Raw genomic sequence first — 26,994 nt, forward strand, 5'->3', positions numbered from 1 at the left:
AATGAGGCATTCATAATGTGGGGGGAAAATAAAAATCATAGAGAGCACCATAAATCTAAGGGACTAACTTGTGGAAATCACATCCTAAAACTGACATAGCTGTGATTAACCAGCAATGGCTTTTACAGTTAGAAAAGTTTTTGGATATAGTTATTTGCCCAGAGAAAGTTTCTGGTGGGGAGGAAAAAAAAACAAAAAGGAAGGGAAAAAAAAAAAAGAGCAAGTACAAGTATTTAATCAAATCCTTGTTTTGGGGCTGGTGGGATGGAATATATTGAACAACAAGCCTTGCACCTCAAAAAGCTTTGTTCTGAATCTGTCCTGATCAGAGTGAATTAGTTTTCCAGTAGATGTTTGCTCACATTTTTTCATAAAACCACCCACAGGATTCAGTAGTCTCTGTTTAGCAGAGCACTGAAATAAATCATTGTTCATAACTGAGTTCTACTTGCTCAGCTTTCTTAGCAAGTCTAGACAATCTCTGTGTATATAAAACAATGGTGCCCACTTTCTTGTATTCAAAGACCTACTAGGCAATGAAAATATCAAAATTAAAAAGCATACAAGCATATATATATATATATATATATATATATATATATATATATATATAGTCAGAGAAAATCTATTATTGTGGATACTGAAGTGTATGTAGAGGCCTGAATGCTGTGGAATCACATTTACTTACTCATGAGGTAGGAATAATGCTACAAATCAAAATAATAGTATCCTTTATCCATTTTGCATTTGTTTTTGTCATAGAAAACTGTACAAAATGAAAAGCAAGCACAAATGTAACCTTCTATGAAGGAACAGCTTTGTCACTTCAGAGCAAAGATCTTGATCCAGACAAACAAACAGATCAAGTCTGACCAGATTGGCTGTGCCTATACAAGCAAAATGAACAGGCCCAAGAACATTGATGGGCATGAAAGGCAACTGATCAGCTCACAGAACTGCTAGAGTGACCCCTTGCAATATTTTACCCTACAAGAACCCACACACAATTTCCAGTCAGCAGGGACCATGAACCACATCTTTATTGTACCTTTGTTTCTTTCTTTGCATTCATGCATAGTAGAGTTGGCAGGAATATATATGAATAGAGATTCACAGAGCAGATAATGTAAAGGAACAGTTTACACAAAGTAACATAATTTACAGACAACAGAATTTGATAAGAATAGTCAGAATTTTTAGCTTTATCCAATGGGTAAATGATACCCTAAAAGCCAAAATCAAAATCAGTCCTCATTGGGACCAATTCATAATTTGCTGCACTACACCAAGAATCTGCTGCCCAGGCCACTGAGACACCATTTACAAAGACAAAAGTAAAATTTTCATAATAAATCTCATGCACACATACCATCAAGTCTTTCAATCCCCTTAAGAAAAGATTTGTTCAAGTAAAAACTCAAGACTTGAGGTTTACAAACATAAAAGAAATCTCCATGGAAAGGAAGCAAATGCCTATGGTAGCTTATTGATGAAAAAGCCCATTTCAAACCAATCTATGGACATTTTTCAAGCAGATTAATTTAGGAGATCAGTAACACTCTTTAAAGTAATTAAGACCCCAGTAAGCTTTCCTCATAAAAACATGGGAAAAGAAGAATCTGTGAAGGAAAGACCAGCAGTTCAATTTGAACCCTGTTTAAAGACAGAGCAAGAAGTACAGGTAGGGAGTATTTTGAACTTACACTGCCAAATTTGCTTAGATGAAAGGAAATTATGACAGGAAATAGTATTTATAAAACTCTTTAGCATTTAATAGCATCCTTTTTGGCATACCTATCTGGCCACACATTCTTGTTTTCATGTGCAAGTTAATAGCTTGTACACATGCTTTTTGTATTGAAGGACCATAATTGCAATACTTTTTTTACTATTCATGGCTGCATATTTTTGCATTTTAACTGAAATATACTCAGTTATGAGTATATGAGATATTGTCCTTTAATGCTCATATCTGATGCTCTTCTAAAGGCTAGCTCTGTGAGCAAGCAACAGGAAAGAACCAGAAATTCAATGAATCAGAAATTCAGCTCACATTAGCATAGATATACAGAATGTGAAGTCATTGAACAACATAAGAAACAGTAAAATCATCTCCCCAACAAGTCCTCTAATTTTTTTCTAATTTTTGGTAGTGAAGAAGACCACTGGAGACTTAAAAAAAAAGGAGATCTTTGCAAAAAATATGAATCAACTCTCAGAGAGACAGAAGTGCCACCTCTCAGGTTTAGCAAGGTGTTTAGCAACCACCCAAAAACTTTTGTAACCAGGGCATAAAATGGAGAGATGCAGCTGAAAAAAAAAGCTGCAAAGTTCCAAAGCATAAAGTATCAGCAGGAATCTGAAATGAGACTGGTGCTAGAAGATCTTGGGATTTTTGATACTCAGTACTACTGACCAGAATGGCAAGCATGAAATCAAAGTTTGCGTAAGACAATAAAAAGCCAAAGAGTGGAATAATACAATTTCACACATATGGAATACCGCATGAAGCACAACATGCCAGATACGTGATAACGCATACAGAGGAGGAGTGACTGAATTCCCCACAGGCAAAAATTTAAAAGCGTCTAGCAAAGCATGTCCTTGACAAAAAGTCAGCAAGTCAGATCTACCAAAACCTATCACACTAGGGTAGTTAAAACTTGTTTGTAATACACTGCATTTTTCAGAAGTGTTGTAAACAGTGAAATTTTGATCCTTAGTTTTGAGTCAAAAGTTCTGTTTCAACTTACGCTCCTACAAATAGATGCAAATTTTTAAATATATACTTACATATTTTCATCTATATACATTCAAATTACATTTATACCTATTCCAATTAGTTTGGCCCCTGACTCCTCTCATCTTTGAAATTCTTTATACTGAATAAACCTTGGTAGATGTTTGTGAACAGAAATACACCCAAACTCCAAACTATTGTCTAGGAGAGATGGAAAGATCAGGAGAGATTAAGGGGTTTTTTTAAGCAATCAGCAAAATTGTTTTTTCAGTAGCTCATGGGAAGAAGAGTCTGATCACACTTGAAAACCATCAAGGACAGTATCACTCACCTATTCCTTTTCTGGAATATGTTACCTGTACAGACTCCATTAGACTATATATAAAATACATGACTGGCTCCAAGGAACTGTCAGCTAATTGAGACATTCCTCCTTCTGCCTTAGATCTCTAAGAAAGTCGCTTACTAGTGCTGTAAGTAAACCTGCTACATGCAAGTACAGTGGGACACTGCCCCAGACATGCTACTAGACTGAACTATCCAGCTACAGTACAGCAGGTTGAAGAAAACTACTCTTTTTTCCCTTCTCATTTCTCCCAAACAATGGAAAGCTTTCTCTTTAAAAGTTATGAATTACAATTGCTTTGCTGATGATAAGCTCTGGCTTTTGTTGAGCAAACCATAAGCCAGGAGTTCCTGTATTTTGCTCCAGACACAATCCCTGGAGACTTGTGCTGTTCTTGCTTCTGCAGCAGTCACTGTTCCTGCTGCTAGTGTAATTCCCACAGTTTCAGCATCTTGCAAAATGCCAGTTTTCTGGAACTGGCTGGAATCCAATAGCTGACGCCTTGCACATGGGTTTGCTACAGACTGCTGATGCTAAAAGGGTCTTATGCCCTGTTCAGAGGCTTCAATTTCTGTGTGTTGAATTACACTTCTCTCCCTTAACTGTGAATGGAAAATGTTTGCAACATTTAAGAAAATCAGCCTGAGGGATTGACAATGTTGTTTAATAAAAATGCCAATTTAGTATTTTTTCCAAGTGCTGTTCTTTTTTTCATCTGTTTTGACACTAGATTTTTGCAAGGCTCTGAGCCCTTTGCTTCATTCCTTAAGTTTTCTTCTCTTAAAGTGTTTGCACTGTGCTGAGAGCTGGGCGCAGCTAAGTTGTGGCCCTCGGCTACTACTGGCTTCATTCAATTGATGCAGCTCTATTTAGGCTGCCTCAGGAGGACAAATCCCTCTTGGAGGGGGCCAAGGCTGTGACCTCTGTGCAAAATTACTTGCTTCAATCTGCACTGCGCACTAATTCCAAAACAGAGAAGTTGGTCAAGTGTGCAAACACGGCTTAATATCCTTTAAAGTTCTTTTTTGCAATGGTGATATTTTCTTAGAAGATACTCTGATCTTCCTCCTGTTAAAAATTCAATGTGGGCATTTGTAGCTCTTATCCATTGCAATAATTTTTTTACTGCTGTCAATTACTGTTTGGATTACTAATCTCTTGGGTCCCACATGGAACTGTTCAACAGGTGAATACTATGTAACAAAGACCTTCTCAGCAGAAAACTTAATATTGGTGCATATTGAGAGAACTTGTGATGTAGCCACTTGGAAAAGAAGTAAATTAAACGAAAGCAAATATAAATTCTGTCCCTCGTGCTCTTTATGGGTACCAAATCTAGAGAGGTCTGAGACTTCCCCACTGATTCAGCTCTTCTTTTGTGAGTTTGGAGGTTACTGCTTCCAAATTCAAGATCCCCAAAATTTGAAATATCTCTTCCATTAGAGAATTCAAGCTCCAGCCTCTACACTTAAAACAAAGGCAAACTATCAGTCATTTAGAATAGCAATGATGTGTCTTTTTGTCTCTCTGACAGTCATATTTGTGTAATACGCTTCATAGCAGTCAAAAGATTATAAGTACCACTTTGACTCTTTCAATCCAAAATCTGCAATCACAAAATAACAAATTTAACAAACAAAAGGTAAAACTTTCAAAAGTTTCAAGCTACATCCACCCATATAATTAAAATGAGCTCACAGGCAGTGAAAAAAACAGTACACTCACTGAATTAATAACCATTCCCACGAACATCTGCATATTTTATGAGTTGCAGATGTGTATTTATACTTTAAACATAGCCACATTAAAGTATGACACAGTTTGTCATATATTTGCTGTGTTTTCATGACAAAAACAGCTCTACAGAAAAACAGAGAACTTCTTTAAAAGCAATTATAAAAAGCATCTTGAGACATCTTTATGCATTTTATGATACGGTACATGCAAAATAATGTTTTTATTATAGTTGGGTAACCCATTCAGATAAACACAGCAAGAAAAGCTGGTTTTACTGTTCATCTAAGTGTTCTTAAAAAGACCACTGCAAAAAAAAATTTTACTTCAAAAACATGTGTAAAAGCATGGCATAACTTTTAGATGTCATTGAGATTAGCAAAAGTCAAGAAACTGCTTCAGATGCAGTTTAATTCTTAGATGGCTGTTTTAACTTCCAACAGAGTTCTCAAAATAGTGCCCAAATGCCCAGTGCTTGTTGAACAAATTCTGATTTATTGAAGGTAAACATTTACATTGGCTACAATGCTATAGCTGTTACAAAGCTGAATAAAAGAGGCTTAAATAGCAATAGAAAGCAAGTGCAGTAAAAAGTGAATAGAGAAAATATTTGGCCTTAGTGATCTTCTGGCAGTATTTACATTATCTCCATTTTGTTAAATATTTGAGTTACTCTAAGGCACCATAGGCTAAATAGCAGGCTGCAGTATGATTTTTGTGCACAAAATTTAATAAATTTATTTGGAGAAAAAAAGGCTATGGTGTTAAAAGAAACATTGGCATATTTTATGTTTACATAAAAGACTGGCTGTTTGTTAAAGTTCAAACATACAATATATACTAGGTAAGTTCAAAAATTATTTTTAGAACATTAAATTAAATGTCTATGTATAAGGAATATTTTTACTGACTTTTTGATAAATGACCAATGCAATCTTCTAAACAGGTTTTTAACACAGTAGATATGTTCATCTAAAAACTAATCTTTTTTTCCCCTTTACAAAAGCCTTATGCCTAGTACATGTACAAAATCCCAATGCAAAGTGTAATGGGCAGTAATTTACATCCTAGCTATTCTGTGTCAGACTGAAACTTAGCAGAAGCATGCAATCAAAACGCTATGGAACAGCAGTTCAAGCTGTCTTATTCCTTCGGCTCTCATCAGTGGCTGTTTCTGCAGCCAGTGAGCAGGAGTACAACACTAACATGCCAGGACAGACAGAGGAGGTCAGTGCTTTCAGACCGGTTTCCAAACACAAATTGGGAAATTCAAACTCCTGGCGACATCCTTGTGCACTTTACACAGAACGGTGCACACAGAATGACGCTCTGCTTGGAGCAAACTTTCCCGTTTTTATTTATCCCCTTTTATTTATCCCCTTTTATTTATCCCCTTCTGAAGCACATGTCACTCCACTCCTGAGTGGAATTTTTTTAAGGAATAAATTCATCTGACTGTACTCAAGATCCTTTCTGAACAACTTCAGGTGTTTCACAGAATCCTAACTGATCTACAAGCAACAGACCTTGCTCGGTTTACTCAACAGGCTCATCCTTCACCTTGAGGTGGTGTTTGTAATGAAGAAATTGCACAGACACCAGATTAACACCTGAATTTTGCAAATAAAACACCACAGGATGCTGTGTGCCACGGGAGAGAAGAGAATGGGTGGCCAAGGCCATTCCAGCTGCAGCAGCACTGCCAGCAGAGGCTGCATGTGGTGAGTCATGGCTCATATTCTTTGTATCTTTCATTTCCCAAAGCCAAGGAAAAAATCTGTCTAAATTATTATAATTCTTAAGTAACTAGATACTACTTTTGCATTTCTTAGAGTTTGGGGATTTTTTTTGTATCTCCTTCTTAACCATGAATCTTTTAATTCAGTTGTTCCCTTTTGGATGTCTTTTTCCATTTTGTATTTATCCTTGTAGGAATTAAGCTAATTGTTTTCACAATAGTAAGTGATTATAAGCAAAGTTTAATTGATCTATGCACAAAGTCTTAATCTGGAGTGAGTTTTTATTTTTATTAACAAAGGACAATCTTAGCATAATTCATCAGATGCATTTTTAGTACCAACAGCTATATGTTAAAATCATTTGGCTTAAGAAATTTTTCAAGGGCTGTAGAGGAAAAAAGTTAAGCCTAAAATATTCTAGTGTCATTGATTAGTTCTTGTAAAACATTAACCAAAATATTACACAACCTGGCCACTTTATGGTAAGTAATAGGAAGCCAAAGATTTGGTTATCAAAGCAGTGTAGTACTGTTGAAGACAATAGGGCCATGTTGATTCATATCATAGAAGAAGATACTTCAAATTGCTTAATTCAGCCCTTGAATGCTCAATACTTGCCTGAATCTCAAGGAAGATTTAAAAGCATATTTCTGCATTCCTTTCACAATATTTAAATACTCAGCAGTATAAATACAGCAATTCATAATTAGGGTGCAACATCAAAGGACTAACACAATTTTTTGTCAAACCTTTCCACTGTGAGGAGGGCTTGCATTTTGTTGTAGGATGTAGCAGGAAGTTAGAAAGTTATTTACCTATAACTCCCTTGGTTGCTCCATACTGGCTATGGTAACAGCAATGACTTAGTGGAAATTTCTATCAAGACAGATGGCAGAGCCTGGGGCTCTACTTGCTTTGATTAAAAGCCATCTTTGGAAAGCCTGCATCTTTTACAGCAGGAGTTACAATGACTGGTCTGTCACTAATATGTGAGCATGGTAAGCGAGAAAGGAAAATGCAAGGGCTCTGGCCATAACACAGGGTCTTGCTCTGGGATTTTTATTTTTCATCCCCTGGATTCCATATTAATGCAAGTTATTTGGAAACATTTGGCTACATGCAACTGCCACCTTTGCAAAAAACCTCAAAGGAAAATCCTTCAAAGAAAATCTTATCCTCAGGCTTTTTCATTCCAGTTCTTGGTGATAAAAGTCTTTTGGCTTTGACGTTTCCTATATAAGGAGTAACAGATGCCAAATGAACATGCCTCCTTCCCCTCATCTTTTGAAAATAATGAGAACTAATACTTTGTTAAATGATCTGAAGATTCAAATTCCCCTGAAAATAATACAAAGCTTTGGAAGTTTCTCATTAATATACTGGCTAAAGAAAAATGTGACTGAGTTTCTGGCCAAAGAATTTTGTTCTAGCTCAATTGCTGTTTATGTGTGATACCAGGCTTATGTCTCTGCACTGTAGCCTAGTGACAGCTTTTCAAGTGACCCTGTTGCCCCAGGCATGATGCTGGGGCATGCTTGGACTGCCCCATATTGCTATGGGCTGTGTATCCCCATGCTGCAGCTTGGTTCTGCCAGTCCCTTTTCCTGCCATGCACCACGTGGGACCTGAGCTGCCAATGCCATCTTGTCCCTTCAGAACTACCTTTCTCCCTGAAAGGCTTTGCCCTCTTCAACTGGTTTGTAACCCCTGTGCTTGTCACAATCTACCTTTTATTCTTGTTCACTATCCTTCTCCCCTCTTAAGTCAGTCACCAAAGTTCTCCCTGAGACAGGCACAACAGCAAGGCCTCCATACAACTTGGAGTCCTGCTTTCCCCCACACTGTCCCTTGCTGTGGCTCATCCATTTAAAGCAAACCTCGAAGCAGTCTTAAAATTTGGCAGCAATGTATTTTTCTCTTCCCTTTCCTGGGGTTGTACTTATGATGGCACCATGCACGACCAGTATCACAACCCCACAATCCAAACAGAGGTCAACTCATTAGCTACATTTCAGATTCCTTTCTTCAAGGGTTTAATTTCTGACCCTGCTATAAACTTGAGGGGACGGGGAAGATGACTGTTTACTTGGCTTCTCCAGTTCACTCATTCTCAACTCTCTTTTCTCCTGTTCTTTTTAAAAAAAAGCATCCCAGAGTGGGGGACTATCAGCTCAGGAAATAATCATAGAACATCTTTGTGGACTTGCTTCCCAGTTTCTTTTTGTTAGGCAAAACAGAGTGATTCAGACACATATGGGAGCACCATTACAGAGATGGTCACGCCAGGGTTTCAGCTCCACTTCTGAATTATGTTGACTTTTTGCAGTTACACAATCTATGGCAGTCCTTATGTAGACAGACAAATTTCTGGAAACTTCTTTGTTTCAAGAAGTTAACCTGTGTCCCAACATGAAAGACAACAATTGCAGTAGTGTTTCTCTAAGAGGTCCACCAAATGAGAGCTCAAGTCAATAGAACTAACAGCAAAATGGGGATATGCAAACAGAATTTGCTTTGCAAGTCTGGATATGAACCCAGAAAAATTAACACTAAAGCAAATAAGTGTAGAATGCTAAAATACATCCCATGTATGCTCCTAGGCCAAATACCACTATTAACTTGTAGGGCACTTCAACTGCAGCAAGTAATACAGGAGTGTAGCATGAACTAGAAGGAAGGAATCATCCATTACAGCATATCTAAATCAGTTCTCTTTAAAAGAAACAAACACAGCTGTGCTCTCTTGTGCTGTTATTTGGTGCTTTAGTATCTTTATTATGAAAGTAACATAAGAGAGGTTTCAGTCTATTTTTGCTTTCTGAGGTGGCTCACAGTAGTTGCACAGATGGGAAAGTTCAACTGCTCTCCATATTCAAGGGTGTGATTGATGCTTCGGGATAGCCACCATGAGGGCTGCCAAAGGCATTCATCAGGGCACAGGGTATGCTTTTTGTCTTGGAGATTGGACCCTTCTCTATCTGTGTTGCCATCCTACTCACTTGGAAAAAACCATAGTTAATTTAAAAGACAGAGATATTTAAATTGATTTCTTATAGCTTAGAAATTAACTAATAAAACTATTTTACCAAGACAAAAATCAGTAGAATTTTGCATTTGTATATATTTTCTGATGTACCAACAATCAACTCAACCATGTAAAAGCCTTAACTCAGCACATACTTTAAAATATCTGGATAAATTTCATCACAGAGCAATTTCACTGAAGTTAAGATGCAAACATTAAAAAACCTTGTTGATCTAATGAAATTGTAAAATCTAGTATATAAACCCAAAAATTCTAAAAAGAAAATTAACAGCTTTAGGTTTTCCAGGTGTTTCTGAGGCTTATGTAATTAAAAAATGCAACTGAGCTGCTTAATGGGTAAGACAGTGTTCCAGAGAAAATAAAGAAAGCTGAACATATACCATCACATTCATTTTGCTTTGTTGCACCCAGTAAATAAAAAACGCATTGTTGTTTTCACCTTTGAGTCTAAATTCTAGCTGCATTTGAGTAAAATAAAAAGAATCAAAGACAGCTGCAGGTAACCAATCTCTTCAATTTTACATATTCCAGACAACCTTTTATTGTGTTTTAATACGAGAATATTTTACTTATTGCAAAGTATCCTGCATAATACAGGTGCTCCGCTATAAAATCTTCTCTCTTACTTGTAATTCAGTCATTCTAAATTTAAAATACCAGTATACAGTACTAAAACTTCCAATTGAAGTTTAGTATAAAAATATCAGCACAAAAGTCCTTTTTAATGTCTGTTTATTGTGAGCAACCCAAATGCCTATTTAATTATTAATTGTTTTAGTATAATAATAGACTTTGCATCCCTACAGTTGCTAATTGATATCATCTCAGGTATTTTGATGAGATACGAAATACTAAGTAAGAAAACAGTAAGTATTCAAATGGTTAATTTGCTTAGTGTAGTAATAATAAATTAGTTTTTTGCATCTTCTTCAGTTCAAAATCCAGCTTTGAGACTGAGGAAGGCTTCACATCAATTAAATAAGAGTGGTCCTTTTAACCAGTAGCAGTTTGATTGCCAATGACTCGAAGAATCTCTTTATGAATGTTTGGTTCCTGTGTATTTATACTTGTATCACCCACTTGACCATCTTCATAACTAAAAAAAAAAAAAGTACAGAAAATAATATCACATTAGTGTTTTATTAATCTACGTAACAACATCAAAAAAATCTGATTCTCTGAGTGCTTATTCCATATGTTCACATGTTTCTACTGAGGTGCTCTGCTGTGCTTCGTCTTTATATGCAGATCCTAAACTCTGGAGAGTTTAGGAGGTGTTAAGGCTGCCATTGTCACTGAAACCCTGAGGCTGAATTAGCCACTAGGACCCAAAGGGGACAAGTATTAGGTGAAAGGGGGAAATGCTCACAGCACAGACAGGAAGCCTTTAATGAATTCCTCAGCTTAAATACACACAGCCAAAGAGAAATTGTGCTTCACAAGACATGGACAGATTTACTAGAACATGAAGTAATGCCACTGAACAGGAAAAATAATGAACTTTCCATTCATTTGTATTAAAGACATTTACTAAACTTCTGACACTAGCTTATCCATACATTTCTAGCACAAGTAAGTACAGTAAAAGATAAAAGATGAAGGAATACTGAACAAAATTACGAAGAAATGTCTTTTATCTACTTTAATTACAGCTATTGGAGAAAACATAAGAAAAAGGTCTAGTATGAAGTTGAATGTTAAGAAAAGCTTTGTACTCACACAAAGAAAAATCTTGTACACACGTGATCCGTGTTGGGAACTACCCATATCTCCCCATGTTTGTGCAGATCAGGTGAGGTTATCACTATCAGAGAAAGAACAAATTTCATAGTGATGAAAACATGCCTGGAAAACTGTTCTAAAAGATTTTGGGTTTTATATATAGTAAATGGCCTTTTGGGAATGTGTAGCTTTCCTCTACATGTCTGTGCTGCAGTGCAGATTTTGAGTTGGCTGCTAGTACAAGAAGGGAGACGAATTTGATTCTTGTTTCCAAAATATACTTTTCTGAAAAAATAGATGTTTGATGTATGGGACAAAGTTGTTAAATTGAATGAAAGCTTAAAAATACACTTATTAAAACCTGAATTTAAAAAGCCATAGGGCTGTTAAAGATGGTCTGAGACATCTAACCAGCGCTTGGAACAAATATTTGTGTTTATTGATGGTTGATCTGAAACCAAGATGCTTAAGACAAAGCCTGAAACTACTATACATGGATGTGCAATACTACCAAATATTTAAAACAAAGCAATTATGACTCAAGAGGTTCAAAAAAGCTTGCCAAAGCTTGCTCTACGTATTTGACGAGGGGTTGTTTACCAGCAAAATGAGGACAGCACAGGAGAGAAGCTTTCCATTGCTAACTAGAAGCTATTACTGTCAATCTACCTTTGAAGATATCTAAATGCATTTGAAGAGCATCCTTCTCAACAAGTTGTTGAGCTGTGTGATGAGCAGGTTCATGGAGTGGTGGGTGAAAAACTGGCAGAGGGACTCAGCCCAAAGTGTTGTAGTGATGGGGCAACATCTGGTTGGTGACTGGTCACACCAGTGATGTTCCTCAGGGCTCCATTCCAGGGCCAGTTCTGTATCAGTGCTGGAGGTGAGTGCACCAGTAGCAGGTTTTGCTGATGATCCAGACTGGGAGGTGCTGTGGATAATTTTGAGGTACAAGAGGCCTTGCAGAGAGATCTAGATAGATTGGAGCACTCAGCAATATTAAGTGGGGTGAAATTTGTCAAGTCCAAATGGTGGATTGTGCACCTGGGAAGGAGTGACACCGGGCACAGGGGTGAAGTAGGAGAGGGGTGGCTCAGGGTGGGTCAGCAGTGCCCGGGCAGCCCCGAGGACAAAGCCCATCCCAGAGCACGGAGCAGGGCACAGCCAAAGCCCATCCCAGAGCACGGAGCAGGGCACAGCCAAAGCCCATCCCAGAGCACAGAGCAGGGCACAGCCAAAGCCCATCCCAGAGCACGGAGCAGGGCACAGCCAAAGCCCATCCCAGAGCACGGAGCAGGGCACAGCCAAAGCCCATCCCAGAGCACGGAGCAGGGCACAGCCAAAGCCCATCCCAGAGCACGGAGCAGGGCACAGCCAAAGCCCATCCCAGAGCACAGAGCAGGGCACAGCCAAAGCCCATCCCAGAGCACCGAGCAGGGCACAGCCGGCCCAGGGAGGGGATGGGCCTGCTGGGCTCAGCCTGGGGGTGGCCTCGCCTGGGGCCTGCTGGGCCCTGCAGGTGGAGAAGGATGGGAAGGTCCTTCAGTGCTTCCTGAGGAGGGAAACAGCTGGTGGGAGGGCTGGAGAACATGTCCTGGACAATAACAAAGGGGTTTGGCTTGTCTGGTTCAGAGAAAAGGAGGCTGAGGGGTGACCTCACCACTGTGCATCTTCCTGAGGAGGGCAAGGGGACAGTGTGGGAATGATTCAAAGCTGTGCTGGAGGAGGTTTAGACTGGACATTTCAAAGCATTTCTTAATTGAGAGGGTGGCATGCTAGGTTGGACTGGGGTAGAATTAATTTTCTTCCCAGTGACTGGCAGGAGGCAGTTTTTGGATTTGTGCTGAACACAGCATTGATAGTATAGACGTGTTTTTGTTATTGCTGAACAGGGCTCAGACGGAGACAGCCAAGGCCTTTTCTGATTCTCATACTGCCACACTCCAGGAAAGCTGGGGATTAATGGGAGGTTGGCAGGTGACACAGCCGGGACAGGTGACCCAAACTGACCAAAGGGATATTCCAGACCATGTGACATCATGCTCAGCATTCAAAGTGAGGGAAAGAAGGAGGAAAGGGGAGAGATGGTGTTGGTCTTCCCAAGTAACCTCTACACGTGATGGGGCCTGGAGATGGCTGAATAGCTCTGTTGGAAGCAGTGAATTAACTTCTTGTTTGGCTTTGCTTGCATGCAGGGCTTTTGCTTTCCCTATTAACACGTCTTTATCTCAACCCATGAGCTTTTGGGCTTCTACCCTTTGGACTCTCCCCAGCCCTGCTGGGGGAAAGTGAGTGGCTGTGGATGCTGGCTGGGGTTGAACCATAATAGCTGGTCAAACACTGCCTTCCTACAGAGTGGTTGGTGTGCCCAACCTGTCAGTGTTTAAGAGGCATTTAAACAATGCTCTTAATGATATGCCTTAAAGTTTGGGCAGCCCTGAATTGGTCAGGATTGGACTTGGGTGACAGTCATGAGGCACTGAAATAGCCTGGTTTATTTTATTCTAACACTAACGTAACTGCATGCATATTCAATTTTTATACTATTTCTTTCATGAATTGCAATTTTTAACAAACATTTATTGCAATTAATTTTACATAAAATCTTTATTAATCATCTTCCCTAAACCACCTTCTTACACAGAGAAATGAATATGAAAGCTGCAAAATGTATTTTACCAAATATTTGAAATTGACTCTTATAAAATTGGTAGTCCATTAAAAAATGAAAGGAAAGAAAAACATGGATGAAAAAGTCCTTGTGAAAGATGTAATTTACATTTAAAAATTAAGGCATAAAAGGCCAAGTAATTAATATTGTTCCATATGTAAGTTTTAGAACTAAAATTCTGTATTTTCTCTACAGTTCAAGTTGCATTTTCATGTTGACTGACACATCCTTACGTCTATACAGCTGAAAGATTCTATTTTTAAATACTACATTTTCCACATTCTTAGTTTTTACTTTTTAAAACAATCAAATGCTCCAAATGATAGGCAAATTAGGTTAATGTAATTTCTAAGACTAGCTCCTAACTAAGGTGCACTTCTTATTCAAATGTCACAATTTGTTCTTAAAACCTGCTGAGGTTTCACTAGTTATTAACAGAATAGCCAATTCTTTCAAGAATGACTGTACTCAAGCATTAGATTTTAACTTCCCAAAATTTCTGAAGCAAAGAAAGAGCACGTACTGGTTGCCAAATGATCAGTATGCTTGTTTGAACAATGAAAAATTGTTTGGAAATTCTATATTAAAGGTGTTTTTTCCTGACTTTCATGTGTTTAAAGCATTTGTCAAGAGCTTGCAAGAAGTCAGTGCTTCAAATAAAGGACATGACTTTGGTTTTCTTGATGGTTTAGGAAGAGGATCACATTTGAAACACAGACCAGATGATCAGTCAGTATACGTATATGACATTCCATGACAACTCAGCATCTGCTACAGGTTGTGTTCAAAGAGAGGAAATGTTCTTACTGGAGCATAAAGGTCAGCTGTTGGGCAGGTACTCCTACACCTACCAGTAGTTTCTTACCTAAACAACCAACTAAAGCTCCCACTGATTTGCAGCCTGTAACCTGTGCATCCTGTGGCCATGACTAAAGCAGCTTCACGAGGGCTTCCAAGCTTACCTTCACATAAGGCTATGCATTTTAAGTTACGGCTTTGCAAAAATTGTGACTGCTGTCCTTTCTTCTGGGACTGAGATGTAAAAAAGTGAGAAAATAGAATTAGCACAGTAAAACAAACAGAGACATAAAGCAACAAAGGAGACAGCTGCTATTTTCAGTGATTTATTAATGAAAAAAGGTAGAGGCAGTCTTTCTAAAATGTCTCTATTTTATCTCTAAATGTAATAGAATTTATAAAAAAAACCCCTATTACTTATTTGCATTATTGTAGGAGATATTTGAACTCCTTTATCCAGAAAAATAATATCCAAAAGTGCCTAATTATTGCAAAATTAAAAATATTATCAGAAATATCAGTGTTACTGAAAAACAAATTAATATCAGGAAAAAAAAAAAGAAAAGAAAGGTAAATAGTCACTAATTCTTTGGTCATTACCCTGATATTTTATTTTCCTTCCTACTTCTGAGAGCTTCTACTGGGACATGCCAAACTACCTTTAAAGCCAGATTATTCTGTAATTTCTATGTGCTAATCATGGAGACAGATATAAGATAGTTTCTTGAAATTTAGCCCTGTGCACAGATGCTGTGAGTTTGCTTTAGATACAGCAGAATTGTAATGGTTCAACATGTAAAATTTGTGAAAAAGAAAAAATTGCTTGCTATAAATTAAATGCTGCTCATTTCCCAGCAATAACCATTCTCAATTTCTTTTGCATCATTGTTCTGGAAGTCTAAAACTCAGTAGGCAAGGGGTTGCTAGGGGCCATAATGCAGCCTGTATTTCATCTTCATTCTCTTCCTAAATTCTTCTGCTTGGAAAAGATCGGCACAAAGTCTGCAATATGCTCCGTAAATTTTTACAGGAGCAGTTGAACTGTATTTGATATTTGCAGTCTCTGAAGTTGTTGATTTCATTCAATGCAATAACACTGGTAAGTTGCACAAAGGAAATATTACCTCTCTTTCAGCTACTAAGTTCCCAATAATAAATCCCACTATTCTTCCAGAGACAGTTGATGTACCATACCTGTGATGTATTACTGCCCTTACTGCCTGAAGCTGGTTCATCTTTAGCTGACACCTTCTGCTGCTTCTTGTTCATCCCTAGGGATATTAAAATCATGTAAGATACCCTGGCCTATAAATACCATAAAAAGCAGAGTTCTGTATGAGAATGGAAGAGGTAGAACAGTGAGAATCACAGTCTGTCTTTTGCATAGCACTCAAAAAGCTGGTTAACTCTGTCACAGAATATCACAATATAAATCCTGTAAATTACAGGTACCTCTGCATGTATTGCAAAGACTTTAGCAAAGTCAAGTTAGCATTAAGTAGGTGCAAAAGCAGATAAACCTGAGCTTAAATGCTACTGAATTCAGATCAGGAATATTCTTATGTGGTGACTTAATGGGGTTGTAGGTCAGCACGTCCTCAGTCCACTTGACCCTATTCAGGCTGAAATAAAAATCTGATTACTGTGGGTGGGAAGGCAAAAATCATGAGAGAAAGAACTTTAGATATACTTCTTTAGCACTTGATGGAATTTGATTAAAAGTCTAATTAATTTGTATGAGTAGACAATTTAAGTTTTGAAATCTACCTTGGTTTGATCTCCTTATCTACACACAAAATATTAAATTATTAGTCAGTAACATTTGATCCAATTCCATCTCAGGAACTGAAACATCTACATTTGTGCCTCAGATTTCATTCATATCTCTCATGTTGGTTTATGTAAAATTCCTGTTTTGCATGATACTAGGGGCTTCCCTGAGTTTCCAGGACCCTGTATTTCACAGAATCATGGAATATTGTGGGTTGGGAAGGGTCCTGAAAGATCATCTTGTTCCAACCCCTCTGCCATGGGTAAGGACACCCATCTTCCGCTAGACCTGAGCCCTGTCTAACCTGACCTTGAACACTTCCATTATTTGGCACTTTGCAAATATGACTGAATTATGGCAAAGCTTAACTCTTTGAAGGAATGTGTAGGACTCCTTCATCAATGTGAATGTGCAGGACTCCTTCATGGTTTTTGTTGGCATCAAGGATTACACACTTCAGTGGAACACAAGCCTCCTTTCTGGAGGAGACAGGATGGAAGAGGCCAAGACAGGCAGAGAGAGGAGCAATAGCACATTGAAGTTGACAAAGCAGTATTGTCCAAAAGGAAAGACACTTTGTTAGATAAGGATACTGCAACCAGCACATTCAGTGAGACCTAAGAAGCCTTCATACTCATGTAATCTCTGACAAGCTAAAAGTGCATCTAGAGATAACTGATGTTGAAGTTCCTCAAATAGTAGCTCAAAAAGCTGAGCTCCTAAAACATGACCTAGAAATACTGAGTATCAGAAAGCAAACCAAAACTCTCAGAATCATATACATGCACATGAACACACATTAAACTATATACCTGCACTTTCATATGTGAGGAAATGGTAAATACTACACACCTAAAGAAGAAAGTCACCATATTTTAAAATCCCTTTAACTTCTCAATATGTATCCACTCAATACGTATCCACTGTCTTGTTTTTAATATGCTTTTGTTTATTATTTCCTTCTTACATGGAAAACTCTGCGCAACTCACTTTAGTATTCAATAGTGGAACAAATTATGTTCCTTCTCAGGCTGAAATAAACACATTGAACTGTACTTTCTAACGTAATCTTGACATGGTGATACTTGGGAATACTCTTAAATATACAGTTTTGAACATGTCTATTGATCAATACTTGTTTTGTCAGATGAAGTCATAAAAGACCATGAACTCATGGGTAAAGTTAGATGGAACTTAGGCAGGTATTGACAAAAATCACAAAGTTGGATTTCAGCAGAATCATCAAGACCTACTACATATAGCATTCAGTATTAGCAAATATTTACTTCAAGCACAGCTTAAGAATTCTAAGCATATTGAAAAATAAGGACAGTGTTTAACAAGGTAATTTTCTATTTTCTTATTATTTATAAAAAAAAAATTCTCTTTTGGAATAAATTTAATCATGGTCAACGAAAATTAAATTGAATATAATGTTTTAAACAGTGAAGCTATAAGAAGAAACAGCAGAATAAGATACACCCTTATATTTGTCCAACCTTAGAGTGATCTATAAATATCACCTGAGTAACCAAATGATATGCTTGACAATGGACTAAGGTAGATTCCACTTCCAAACATTGCACCATGGAGCTGAAAAAGAGCAGAGTGATTACTTAGCATTAATTTGGTTACCTGGACAAAATAATAATAATTACAGGAACAGGTCATAGCATGCTTACCCACCCTACTAATTTATTTCAGGTAATTAACAGCGTTCAAAGAAGTGTTTTTAAAAATCATGCCCTGAGTATAAAATTATTATATATATATATATATCCTGGAAATTATGTCCAAACAAAAAACCAGATGCCCACACAAAATTTTATGTAAGACTTATACATAAGATTGTGGTTTCTGTTTTTAAATCTAATATTACTATGGAGGATGTCTACAAAGAGTGTTTCTGTACTTGACCAAATATGCCCTGGGATCCTCTTCCAAGGTACATGGACTCAGCTCTGGGGAGAGCTGCTAACCACAATGCTAAAAAACTCTGCATTAGAGCTCCCCAGTCCCTCTGTAGTGCCTGCTTTGCTCTGCAATAGTGGTGTCCTGATGATTCAGTCTGAGAAGTTTGCATTAGATCCCTTATGGCCAGCACACTTCATGCTTCCATTGCCAAAGAAATCAGAGGCAGACAAAGTACTGCAAGCCTAGTTCCTGTAACTCTAGCATGTTTCATGACCCTAAGACACCGAGACAGTTTAGGCAGCTCTGACTTTCACTTGCGACTGCTTTTAAGCAGTACCGAGCGAAGCCTCCTAGAGGTGCTGCTCTGCAACATAAAACTGAAACACTGATTCCCACAAAGAGATTTTCGAGACATTTTAGCAGAACATTACTTCATCTTAATTGCATCAGAAAAGTACTTTTCACAGGAAACAAGATGGTATTTGAAATTATCCCTTCTTCTAGCTATATATGGCTACCAGAATGAAACCCCCTGAAAACTTGTCAAAGCTAGTATGTAACCAAGTATGCACAGGTTAGCTAAAATCTATTTTCTTTATTTACCTGCAGCCTCGTATTGGAAGCAACAACTAAGCCGTTCCTCAGGATGGAATGCCAATTTTCAATGTGTGAACCACTAAATAAAATTAAAAAGAAAGCCATAAAATTCACAGTGTAAAATGCAAAAATTACATCAGAAATCCGTTAAGACAGTAGATTCACAGCTGCAAACCTCAAATGCCAGAAGTAAAAAATATAGCATGGCATTTCAATAACCTTTGGTTATTAGGAATATATGTACTCACTGAAATGCAAAGGTACTTCCGTATAGATTTTTAGCAGCTCGGAAATTGGATTCTTTGGCTGGTGGACTGCTGAGAAGAAGGAACTGGTGGGGAGTGTGCATAAACTTCAGTTGCTGTCAAATATAAGAGTGCACATGTGAAGAGAAGTTGATTAATATGAAAGTATTGTAATTCTCTGATGGTAATCCTTAAGATATCATGCTTTTCCACACCATACATGACTGCATCTAAATAACTACATGAACTAAGTTGAAATTGGTCTCACTTCCACAGTTTCAAGCTGAAATCAAACAGTAAGAATGACTTACAGTTTATGAAACATATGGAAGTTTTTGGAAAATCTAAAATGGCTTTAGTAATTAAACTGAACAATTTCATCATAGTATTCTATCACAGCTGACTTTGAATTAAGGTTATTTGGAAAGCTGCGTATTACTGTGCCCTTAATCAGAAGTTACTTATATGTGGATCTCCTGATACAGAATGTTTGTGTGCACTGCTTTCTGTACAATTCTGCATCTAATATTCTACATGGTAAAAAACCTAAAAGTGATGTTTTTCTCATCTAATTCCAGATGATTACAAGGTAGACACCTGAATTTGAGCTACTCACCTCAAATAGTTTTTTTTATGAACATTATTCCCTTGACCTGTTTCAGATATTCACATGTTTCTAAAAATCAGGACCTAAAACTGCCTTGTCTATTAAAGGAGTCCATGCAATCAGTTTGAGTGCATACACCTACGTTTTGCTAGTAAACTCCCAACTAAAATGCTAATGCATAAAAAAGATCAGAAAATAACAAGAAAACCCACAGACACTTACTCTATTCACTGGTAGCTTCACAATATGCGATCTATTACTAGATATAACCCTAAAATAAGAAACAGATGTATTAGATGTAGTAACCAAACCAAACTTAAAAATATGTTATGAATGGCCATCACAAAGCACCCAGCTGCAGGCCTCTAAACCTACCAGATGGAAGTAGGCCAAAAATTAACTAGAAAATTAGATCAGATGACCCAGATGAGGTCCAGAAACAGTTCAGAATAGCTGCAGTTGAGAATACCAACGTTAATTATTAGGCTGACCTTATACCACATTACATTGGTCAAGTGATTATTCATTACAAGTGATAATTTAATAATTATTATCTCATGTGAATCAACTTTATACCATTGTAGAAGAGGATGTGCAAGCGGGTCTTGTTTATCCATCTGCTTCTTTATTTCCAAGTAAGGTGCCTAGAAAAGAGTAATTATGTTATTTCTAGGTTGAATTTTATATGTTACATTGCCCGTGATTTCATCTATTTAAATGAATACATTATTAGGTTGAAATCACAGCTTTACTGATATACAGCATAGTAGAGTTATAAATGTGTTTTGATAACAAGAATTAATATAGCAATTATTTTCCCTAGAGTAAGATAATAAGCATATAATTAGCATCAAAATGACTATATTATAGCAAACACTGGTGATCACAGGGCGAAAAGAAGAAGACATCTATTTTTGTGTGGCTCTTGATTAAGAAATTGGGACATTACAAAATTAAGGTTCTCAAAGAAACCCAAAATAATCCATTTGGTATTTTCAACTGTTTCAAGGTATAAGTACAATGTCATATTATAATTTCTTTTAAAACTGTTCTTGATTTCAATCACAATGCAAAGCATTCCCTTAAAATTCATTAGTCAAGAACTGTTTTAACATTTAAAAAAAGCAGAATGGTAATTATTTTTTATTTTTAAAAGACATCATAAGAAATCACAGAAATGCCTGATTTTTAAAATTTTTACAAAATGTTACACAAATTAACAAAAAAAAGTGAATTTTAATTTTCAATTTATTTTATTCCTCTCTATACATTATTCACTCAAGAATCCCAAAGTATTTTGTTAATACAAAGAGCAAGATTGAAAACTGTTCTGAGGATGCATTTATATAGCAGTTGGAAAAGCAAGATATATGGAATAGATTTAAACAACAACATATAATCAGCTGGGTTGTTTGGGAAAGGAACATAAAAATAAAAAGATATAAAGGACCATAAAAATAACAGAAATACAACCATCAGATATGCCATGAGAAATAATATGACAGTAAATCCAAGTCCCCAACTATACTTAGTTAATCGAGAATTTGCTATAATAGAAATAAATATCATGTCATTCAGAATACCATTCAGAACATTTGACACAAGATCAATTTCTTTTGCTTTGGAAGTAAAGTCTCTGGCTTTGACACTTCCAGAAAGGTAGCAGTTGGTGATTACCTCATTACAATGTCTCATTCTGTTGTTATGATCTCTTATTTAAACTTCAAAAGATCTGAGTTTTACTTCATTACTTTTACTTAATTGGCATTAGGGATAGGTTTGTTATTTTGAGCAAACATTTCAATATCATTACAGTTATATAGGAAAGAGATGATACTATTGACTTCCCAACCCATCATAGGCAGGCAATGCAAACATCTTTCCAGTTCTAGAAACAGTGATTAAAATTAGGTAAATATTTTTACATTTACCTGTGTCATCTCTCTGATGGAAGTGATACTGTCCAATGCTTTCATGACTCGGTCATAGTTCTTCTTCTAATGTGGCATAAAATACACAAATAAGTTCAAAGAGTATTAGTTTTTGGCTCTAAAAAAACTGAATTCTTTGAGTGTGTATAAAACGAAAGCTAGGAGAAATGCTGGGCAAATCAATTCTTTCAAACATTTCAAACCTTTCTTCCACAGACTGTCCTTCATCATCCAGAAAAAATCCTTGAAAAAATATTGTTATGATCTTTCTTCTTTGAATTTGACGGGGATCTCCAAAACACTCAAAAAATCAGATTATTTTTCAACAAATACTTGTAACTAAATGTAACTAAATTATTTGGACAACATGCTCTTGAGGTAAATAATGCAGTGACCCAAACAGATTAAAAAAAAAATGCATGTAAACAGATACGTTTCCTTGGCTAGCAGGCCTATAAAACTTCATAGATCCTTCAGTGGTCCCTCTGCCTCACCCTGATCTTTGCTGACCTGCTGCTTGGGAGCCACTACCAGCCAGCTCCACCTGAGTGAACGGGCTAAACAGTCCATGCTCCACCACTCCACAGCAGCTCCACTGCTCCCCATATTCAGGTCTTGCCAACACATTATAGAACACCTCAGCCTCTCCTGACAAAGAACTCCTGCTAGCTGGCCTTTGTTCAGAAAGAGTGAGATGCATCCCAGTGCAGGACATGCTGAGTTCTCCTCTATGCCTTTTGGGAGATGGCTTTAGGGAGATGGAATATTCACAGCCTGAGGGCATTCCTGAAAGGCAGCATTTGGAGCCCAAGGAGCACGTAACACAAGCACAATTCTCTTTATTTCAAAATTGATGCTTGTACAAAACTCACCTATTAACATCTCATAAAATTACATACAAGAAAATAACTGCTTGCAGTGAGAAAATGAGATGACAGCAATGACACTTCTGAGAATGAAAAGATGGACTGGAAATCCCCTGGCTTACACGACCTCTATCTCTCAAAAGCCATCTTTCTTTTTGTGTCCAATGTGCACATTGATAGAAAAATACTTGGAATATAAAATTTCGCATCCAAAATTTGTTCCTTAGAAGAGTTTCTTGGCTTTAACATAACCTACACTTTTATCATGGTTTAGGGATAGTATTCTCCAATTTACTGTTCCCATTAAGACCTGGCACTGCTCACTGTCCTCTTCCCTCTCCTCCTTACACTTCCCTCCTGCTGTGGGATAGAGAATTGGGAGGCACAAAGGTAGAGATCATGGGTCAAGGTAAGAACAATCAGCTGGAAACAGCAAAGAGATAAGAAAACCAGCCACAAACATCCAACTGCTCCCTCTGCCAAGTAAAATGTGAACTCTTTTCCCTCTTTTCCCTGGAAGAGACTCCCCTCCCCCTGCTCCCAGAAATGATGTGAGGTGGTGTAGAATAACCTCTGGGTCTTAGCCATATCCCATTCTGGCTACTGCAGAAATTAACACTGTCCTGGCCAGAACCAGAACAAGAATATATTCAAGTACTTTCTCAGAGACAATAAATAAAAGATGCAAAGTTTTGAAAACACACTTTTGCTATATTCTGGAGCTGTATCACATAATAAAGGAGACTCCTCCATGAGAAAACTTTGCTTTGAAATCTCATGTATGAGTAAAACCAAGTGATGACATAATTAAAGGTAGCTACTCACCCTGGGGTTAAAGGCCAGCATCTGAGGATCATTAGGATCAACTACAGAAGGATATGGCTCAAAAATGACAACTTTCCTAGGTGATTCTAATGCAGACCGACACATAGATACTAACAGATCAACTACCTGAGGATAAAGAAAGACATATTTATTATGTTTATTCAAAATAAAGATTTTTATAGTATATCTTCCAGTCTGCCTTTTTTTTTTTACACATTATAGATACATTGTATTTCATTTTATTTTGCCCAAACTGTGTTACCCAGAGGAGATAGTTCAGGACTAAATTTTTTCACTGACCTCAGCAGAGTTTGGGGTCAGCCATGGAGTATTATTCCATGTGCATATACATAGGACCAGTATCTGGTCCTAAAAGTATTATAACATCAAATATATTGCTTGAAGTGTTGCTTTCTCTTGTGCACACATGTGAATTCCTGTATCAAATTTATTCATTAAGGAAATGAAACTCGTGTATCTCTGTATAGACACGCCAGTAAATACTTTGTTCAAGAACAAGGAATAGTCTGTCAAATTTGTACCACTTTCTGCTCTTCTCTTGAAGACTTTAATCACAGAAACAGTTGAAAACATTGCTTCTGCTAAACCCATAATACTGCAATGATTTAACAGTCATCTGCACAGTTCACGCTGGGGCATTCTCTTCTTTCCATCCTGTTATACTAATTACAACACTTCTTTGGTTATCTTTGATTTTCACAATTTCCCCACAGGATTGTGCATGTAATGTGCACATAGACGTGTGTACAAAAGTAAATACACCACTCAGACACAGATTCCCAAGTAATTGTGTCAAAATACGTAATTCAGAGGTTAAAAATAGAATTCAGCAATAACAAAAATGAGAGAATGCAGCTTTCTGGCAGCTGTGAAATGTAAATTCAGCTCATAATGAAATCCAAAATTGCTACATTAAAAAGTAGCTGCAGATTAACTCATTTCCTCATGTTTTTTCTGTGCCTTCTGAAAACATTCCTGTGTGAAAATGACTTTTCCACAAAAGAAAGGAAAAGCTGAGACAAGCTGGAGTTAATAGGTACTCCTGGTTCCCCCCACAAGTCCACGTGGTACAGATCTCATCTCACAGCTCATACTCATCTACAAGATTTTCTACGTCTGTCATTGTATTTGATCATTTGGATGGGAAAAAATTACAGTCCTTTAGAGAACCAGAATGAAAATAAGAATAATGATGAAAGGGGAAAAAGAACTGTGCTGTGGTGAGTCATATAGCTGCCATTCTCCTTCTCTGCTCCTTCAGTATTAATGGACAATTTTCTCCATCAGTTTTAATATATTCTGTTAGTTCCAGTTACTAAATATCTCACATATATTGAAAAATGAAATTACTTAAATAATGATCCCTTCCCCAATGGTTCTCTGATTACTTTCCAGTTAATACTACCTGTATGTGAGATGAATGTTTTGAAATAGGGCATATGCACTAGCATTTACAAAGGAGATCAGCAGCCAGATCAGGCAGCAGACTTGCCCCTGTGTAAATGTATTACTGTGAAATTGAGCATGAGTTCACCCTGCTTCTGAGAAGCACTTCTTAGTCTGCTGTCACAAAACACTTCTAGGGAAGAGCTGTTTGAGTCTCCAGATCTTTAAATGCAGAGACTCAAAGTTGTCTTGCCTTATGATTTGCATGATGGGGCACTGTCTTAAAACTGGCACAGTTCTACTCATACACCATCCCTAAGCCCTCCTTTAAACAAACTGTTGACTCCTAGATTGTTTCCAACTCTGCTTTTTTTTTTACACCTGATTTCCCCTGAGGTCATTGTTTTGAGTTGATGCAATGCAAAAGAACTTAAACTGGGAGGTAATCGAATAGAAACCCTATAATAGAGCCTTGCATATACATTCCTTGGGAATAGGAAGTGCTGTGGATCTAGCAGATGTCCTTAAAACTGGGCATTAACTCCTCAATCGGAGGTACTGAAGTAAATAAGGATTAAAATAGCTGTGTGAAGGACAAGACAACACTTGCTGATGACAATTCCTCTTATGACATCAATCCCTCAGACAGGGCCTCTCACTCTCAAGAGACTCTTTACAGGGAGTAGGAACTATCAAGAAATCAGTCATCTAATTTTCAAGCATTTTGCCTACATGACTAACACAAGGCAACCTGAGTTCAGGATGGAAAGTTTTAGAAAGTACAAGCACTTATTATTAAGGAGAAGCTATTGGATTATTTAGAGTGACAAAGTAGGGTTGTGCACCTCAGGAAATGAGCTGAAAGCACAAAAGACAAAATGGGATATGATTTCTAATGATGGGAACCTGTATTTAGGTTTCCTCACTAGACAAAATGGTTTGGAGGAGGATTAATCAGACAAAATGTGAACACCTACCTTTTACTAGTCAGCCTAAGCTTGCTAGACTCTTGGAGAAATAACCTCTGTGCTGACAGCCTAAGCTATGATTCATACTGTCCTAAACTAATGGCAAAAAGAGCTCAGATGGATCACACTCTAGAACTGATGATTTTTTTTCTGCAAACAGGAACGGGGGCTCAGTCAGATCCGATATAGTGAGCTGGCTGCAATGCTATCATTAGAAACTTAGCATAATTTAGCTACATAGGTCCAATGGGACAACAGGCAAAACCCCTTATCTAACTCTTTTAAGCACTCTTAAGGTTGTAATCGCTTCAGAATTCTACAGTAAAGCTCTGTAAATGTAGAGGTACTCCAGAGATCTACAGCTCTGCACGTGCCTGCAACACTGATACTTATATCAAACAGAGTGAGAGCTAGCCAGGGCCACCTCTCCTCTGCTTAGTCAGCTCAACTTAAAAAAGCTCATACCTAATTCTTTACTCATTTTAGGAAAGCAACCTTCCAGCTGTTCAAAGAGTTTTTCAATAGGATCCCTTGGAAAACTGTTTTCAAGGAGGAGGGAGCAGATCAGAGCTGGCAGATCTTTAAGAATGCCTTCCATAGAGTACAGGAGCTCTCAATTCCCACGTGTAGGAAATTGGGAAAGGAAGACAAGATGTCAGCATGGATGAGTCCAGACCTGATGGTAAGACTAAAAGGAAAGAAGAAAATACACAGGCAAGGGATGCAGGGTTAGGAGGAATATAGGGACATAGCCAGTTTGTGTCAGGATGAGGTGAGGGAGGCCAAGGTGCAACTGGAGATCAACTTGACAAGAGATACAAAGAGTAACGAAGAGGCTTCTGAAGGCGTATGAGACAGAAAAGGAAGGTCAAAGAAAGTGCACCCCTCTTTGAACATGACTGGGAAAATGGTAACTGCAGACAATGAGAAGGCCAAGGAACTTGACAGCTCTTTGCTTGTCTTCATTGGCTGTCTCCCCTTCATACGCCTCTTGAGTTAATGAAACTCAAGACAGAAAGTAGGGAAGGAAAGTGCTTCCCACTGTCAGCAAAGATTACATTTGAGAG

General features: G+C 37.5%; 1 protein-coding gene across 2 annotated transcripts in view; it reads right to left on the reverse strand.

The window, feature by feature from the left end:
* Window positions 1-1,014: 1,014 nt before the first annotated feature.
* PARP8 (poly(ADP-ribose) polymerase family member 8) overlaps window positions 1,015-26,994 on the reverse strand; it is a 123,232-nt gene continuing 97,252 nt past the window's right edge. For both annotated transcript variants that reach the window (XM_071425441.1, XM_071425440.1), the window contains 11 exons: window positions 23,553-23,678; window positions 21,862-21,927; window positions 20,507-20,574; window positions 20,153-20,201; window positions 19,327-19,439; window positions 19,085-19,157; window positions 18,091-18,160; window positions 15,991-16,067; window positions 14,961-15,030; window positions 11,325-11,409; window positions 1,015-10,701 (listed from right to left, as the gene is read on the reverse strand). In XM_071425441.1, coding sequence (XP_071281542.1) covers window positions 10,599-10,701; window positions 11,325-11,409; window positions 14,961-15,030; window positions 15,991-16,067; window positions 18,091-18,160; window positions 19,085-19,157; window positions 19,327-19,439; window positions 20,153-20,201; window positions 20,507-20,574; window positions 21,862-21,927; window positions 23,553-23,678 — 900 coding nt within the window. In that variant the 3' untranslated portion in view covers window positions 1,015-10,598. The remainder of the gene's footprint in view (window positions 10,702-11,324; window positions 11,410-14,960; window positions 15,031-15,990; window positions 16,068-18,090; window positions 18,161-19,084; window positions 19,158-19,326; window positions 19,440-20,152; window positions 20,202-20,506; window positions 20,575-21,861; window positions 21,928-23,552; window positions 23,679-26,994) is intronic.

The sequence above is a fragment of the Agelaius tricolor genome, unplaced genomic scaffold (assembly GCF_023055355.1).
Source record: "Agelaius tricolor isolate 1412-34295 unplaced genomic scaffold, bAgeTri1.0.p SCAF_4, whole genome shotgun sequence".
Lineage (NCBI taxonomy): Eukaryota > Metazoa > Chordata > Aves > Passeriformes > Icteridae > Agelaius > Agelaius tricolor.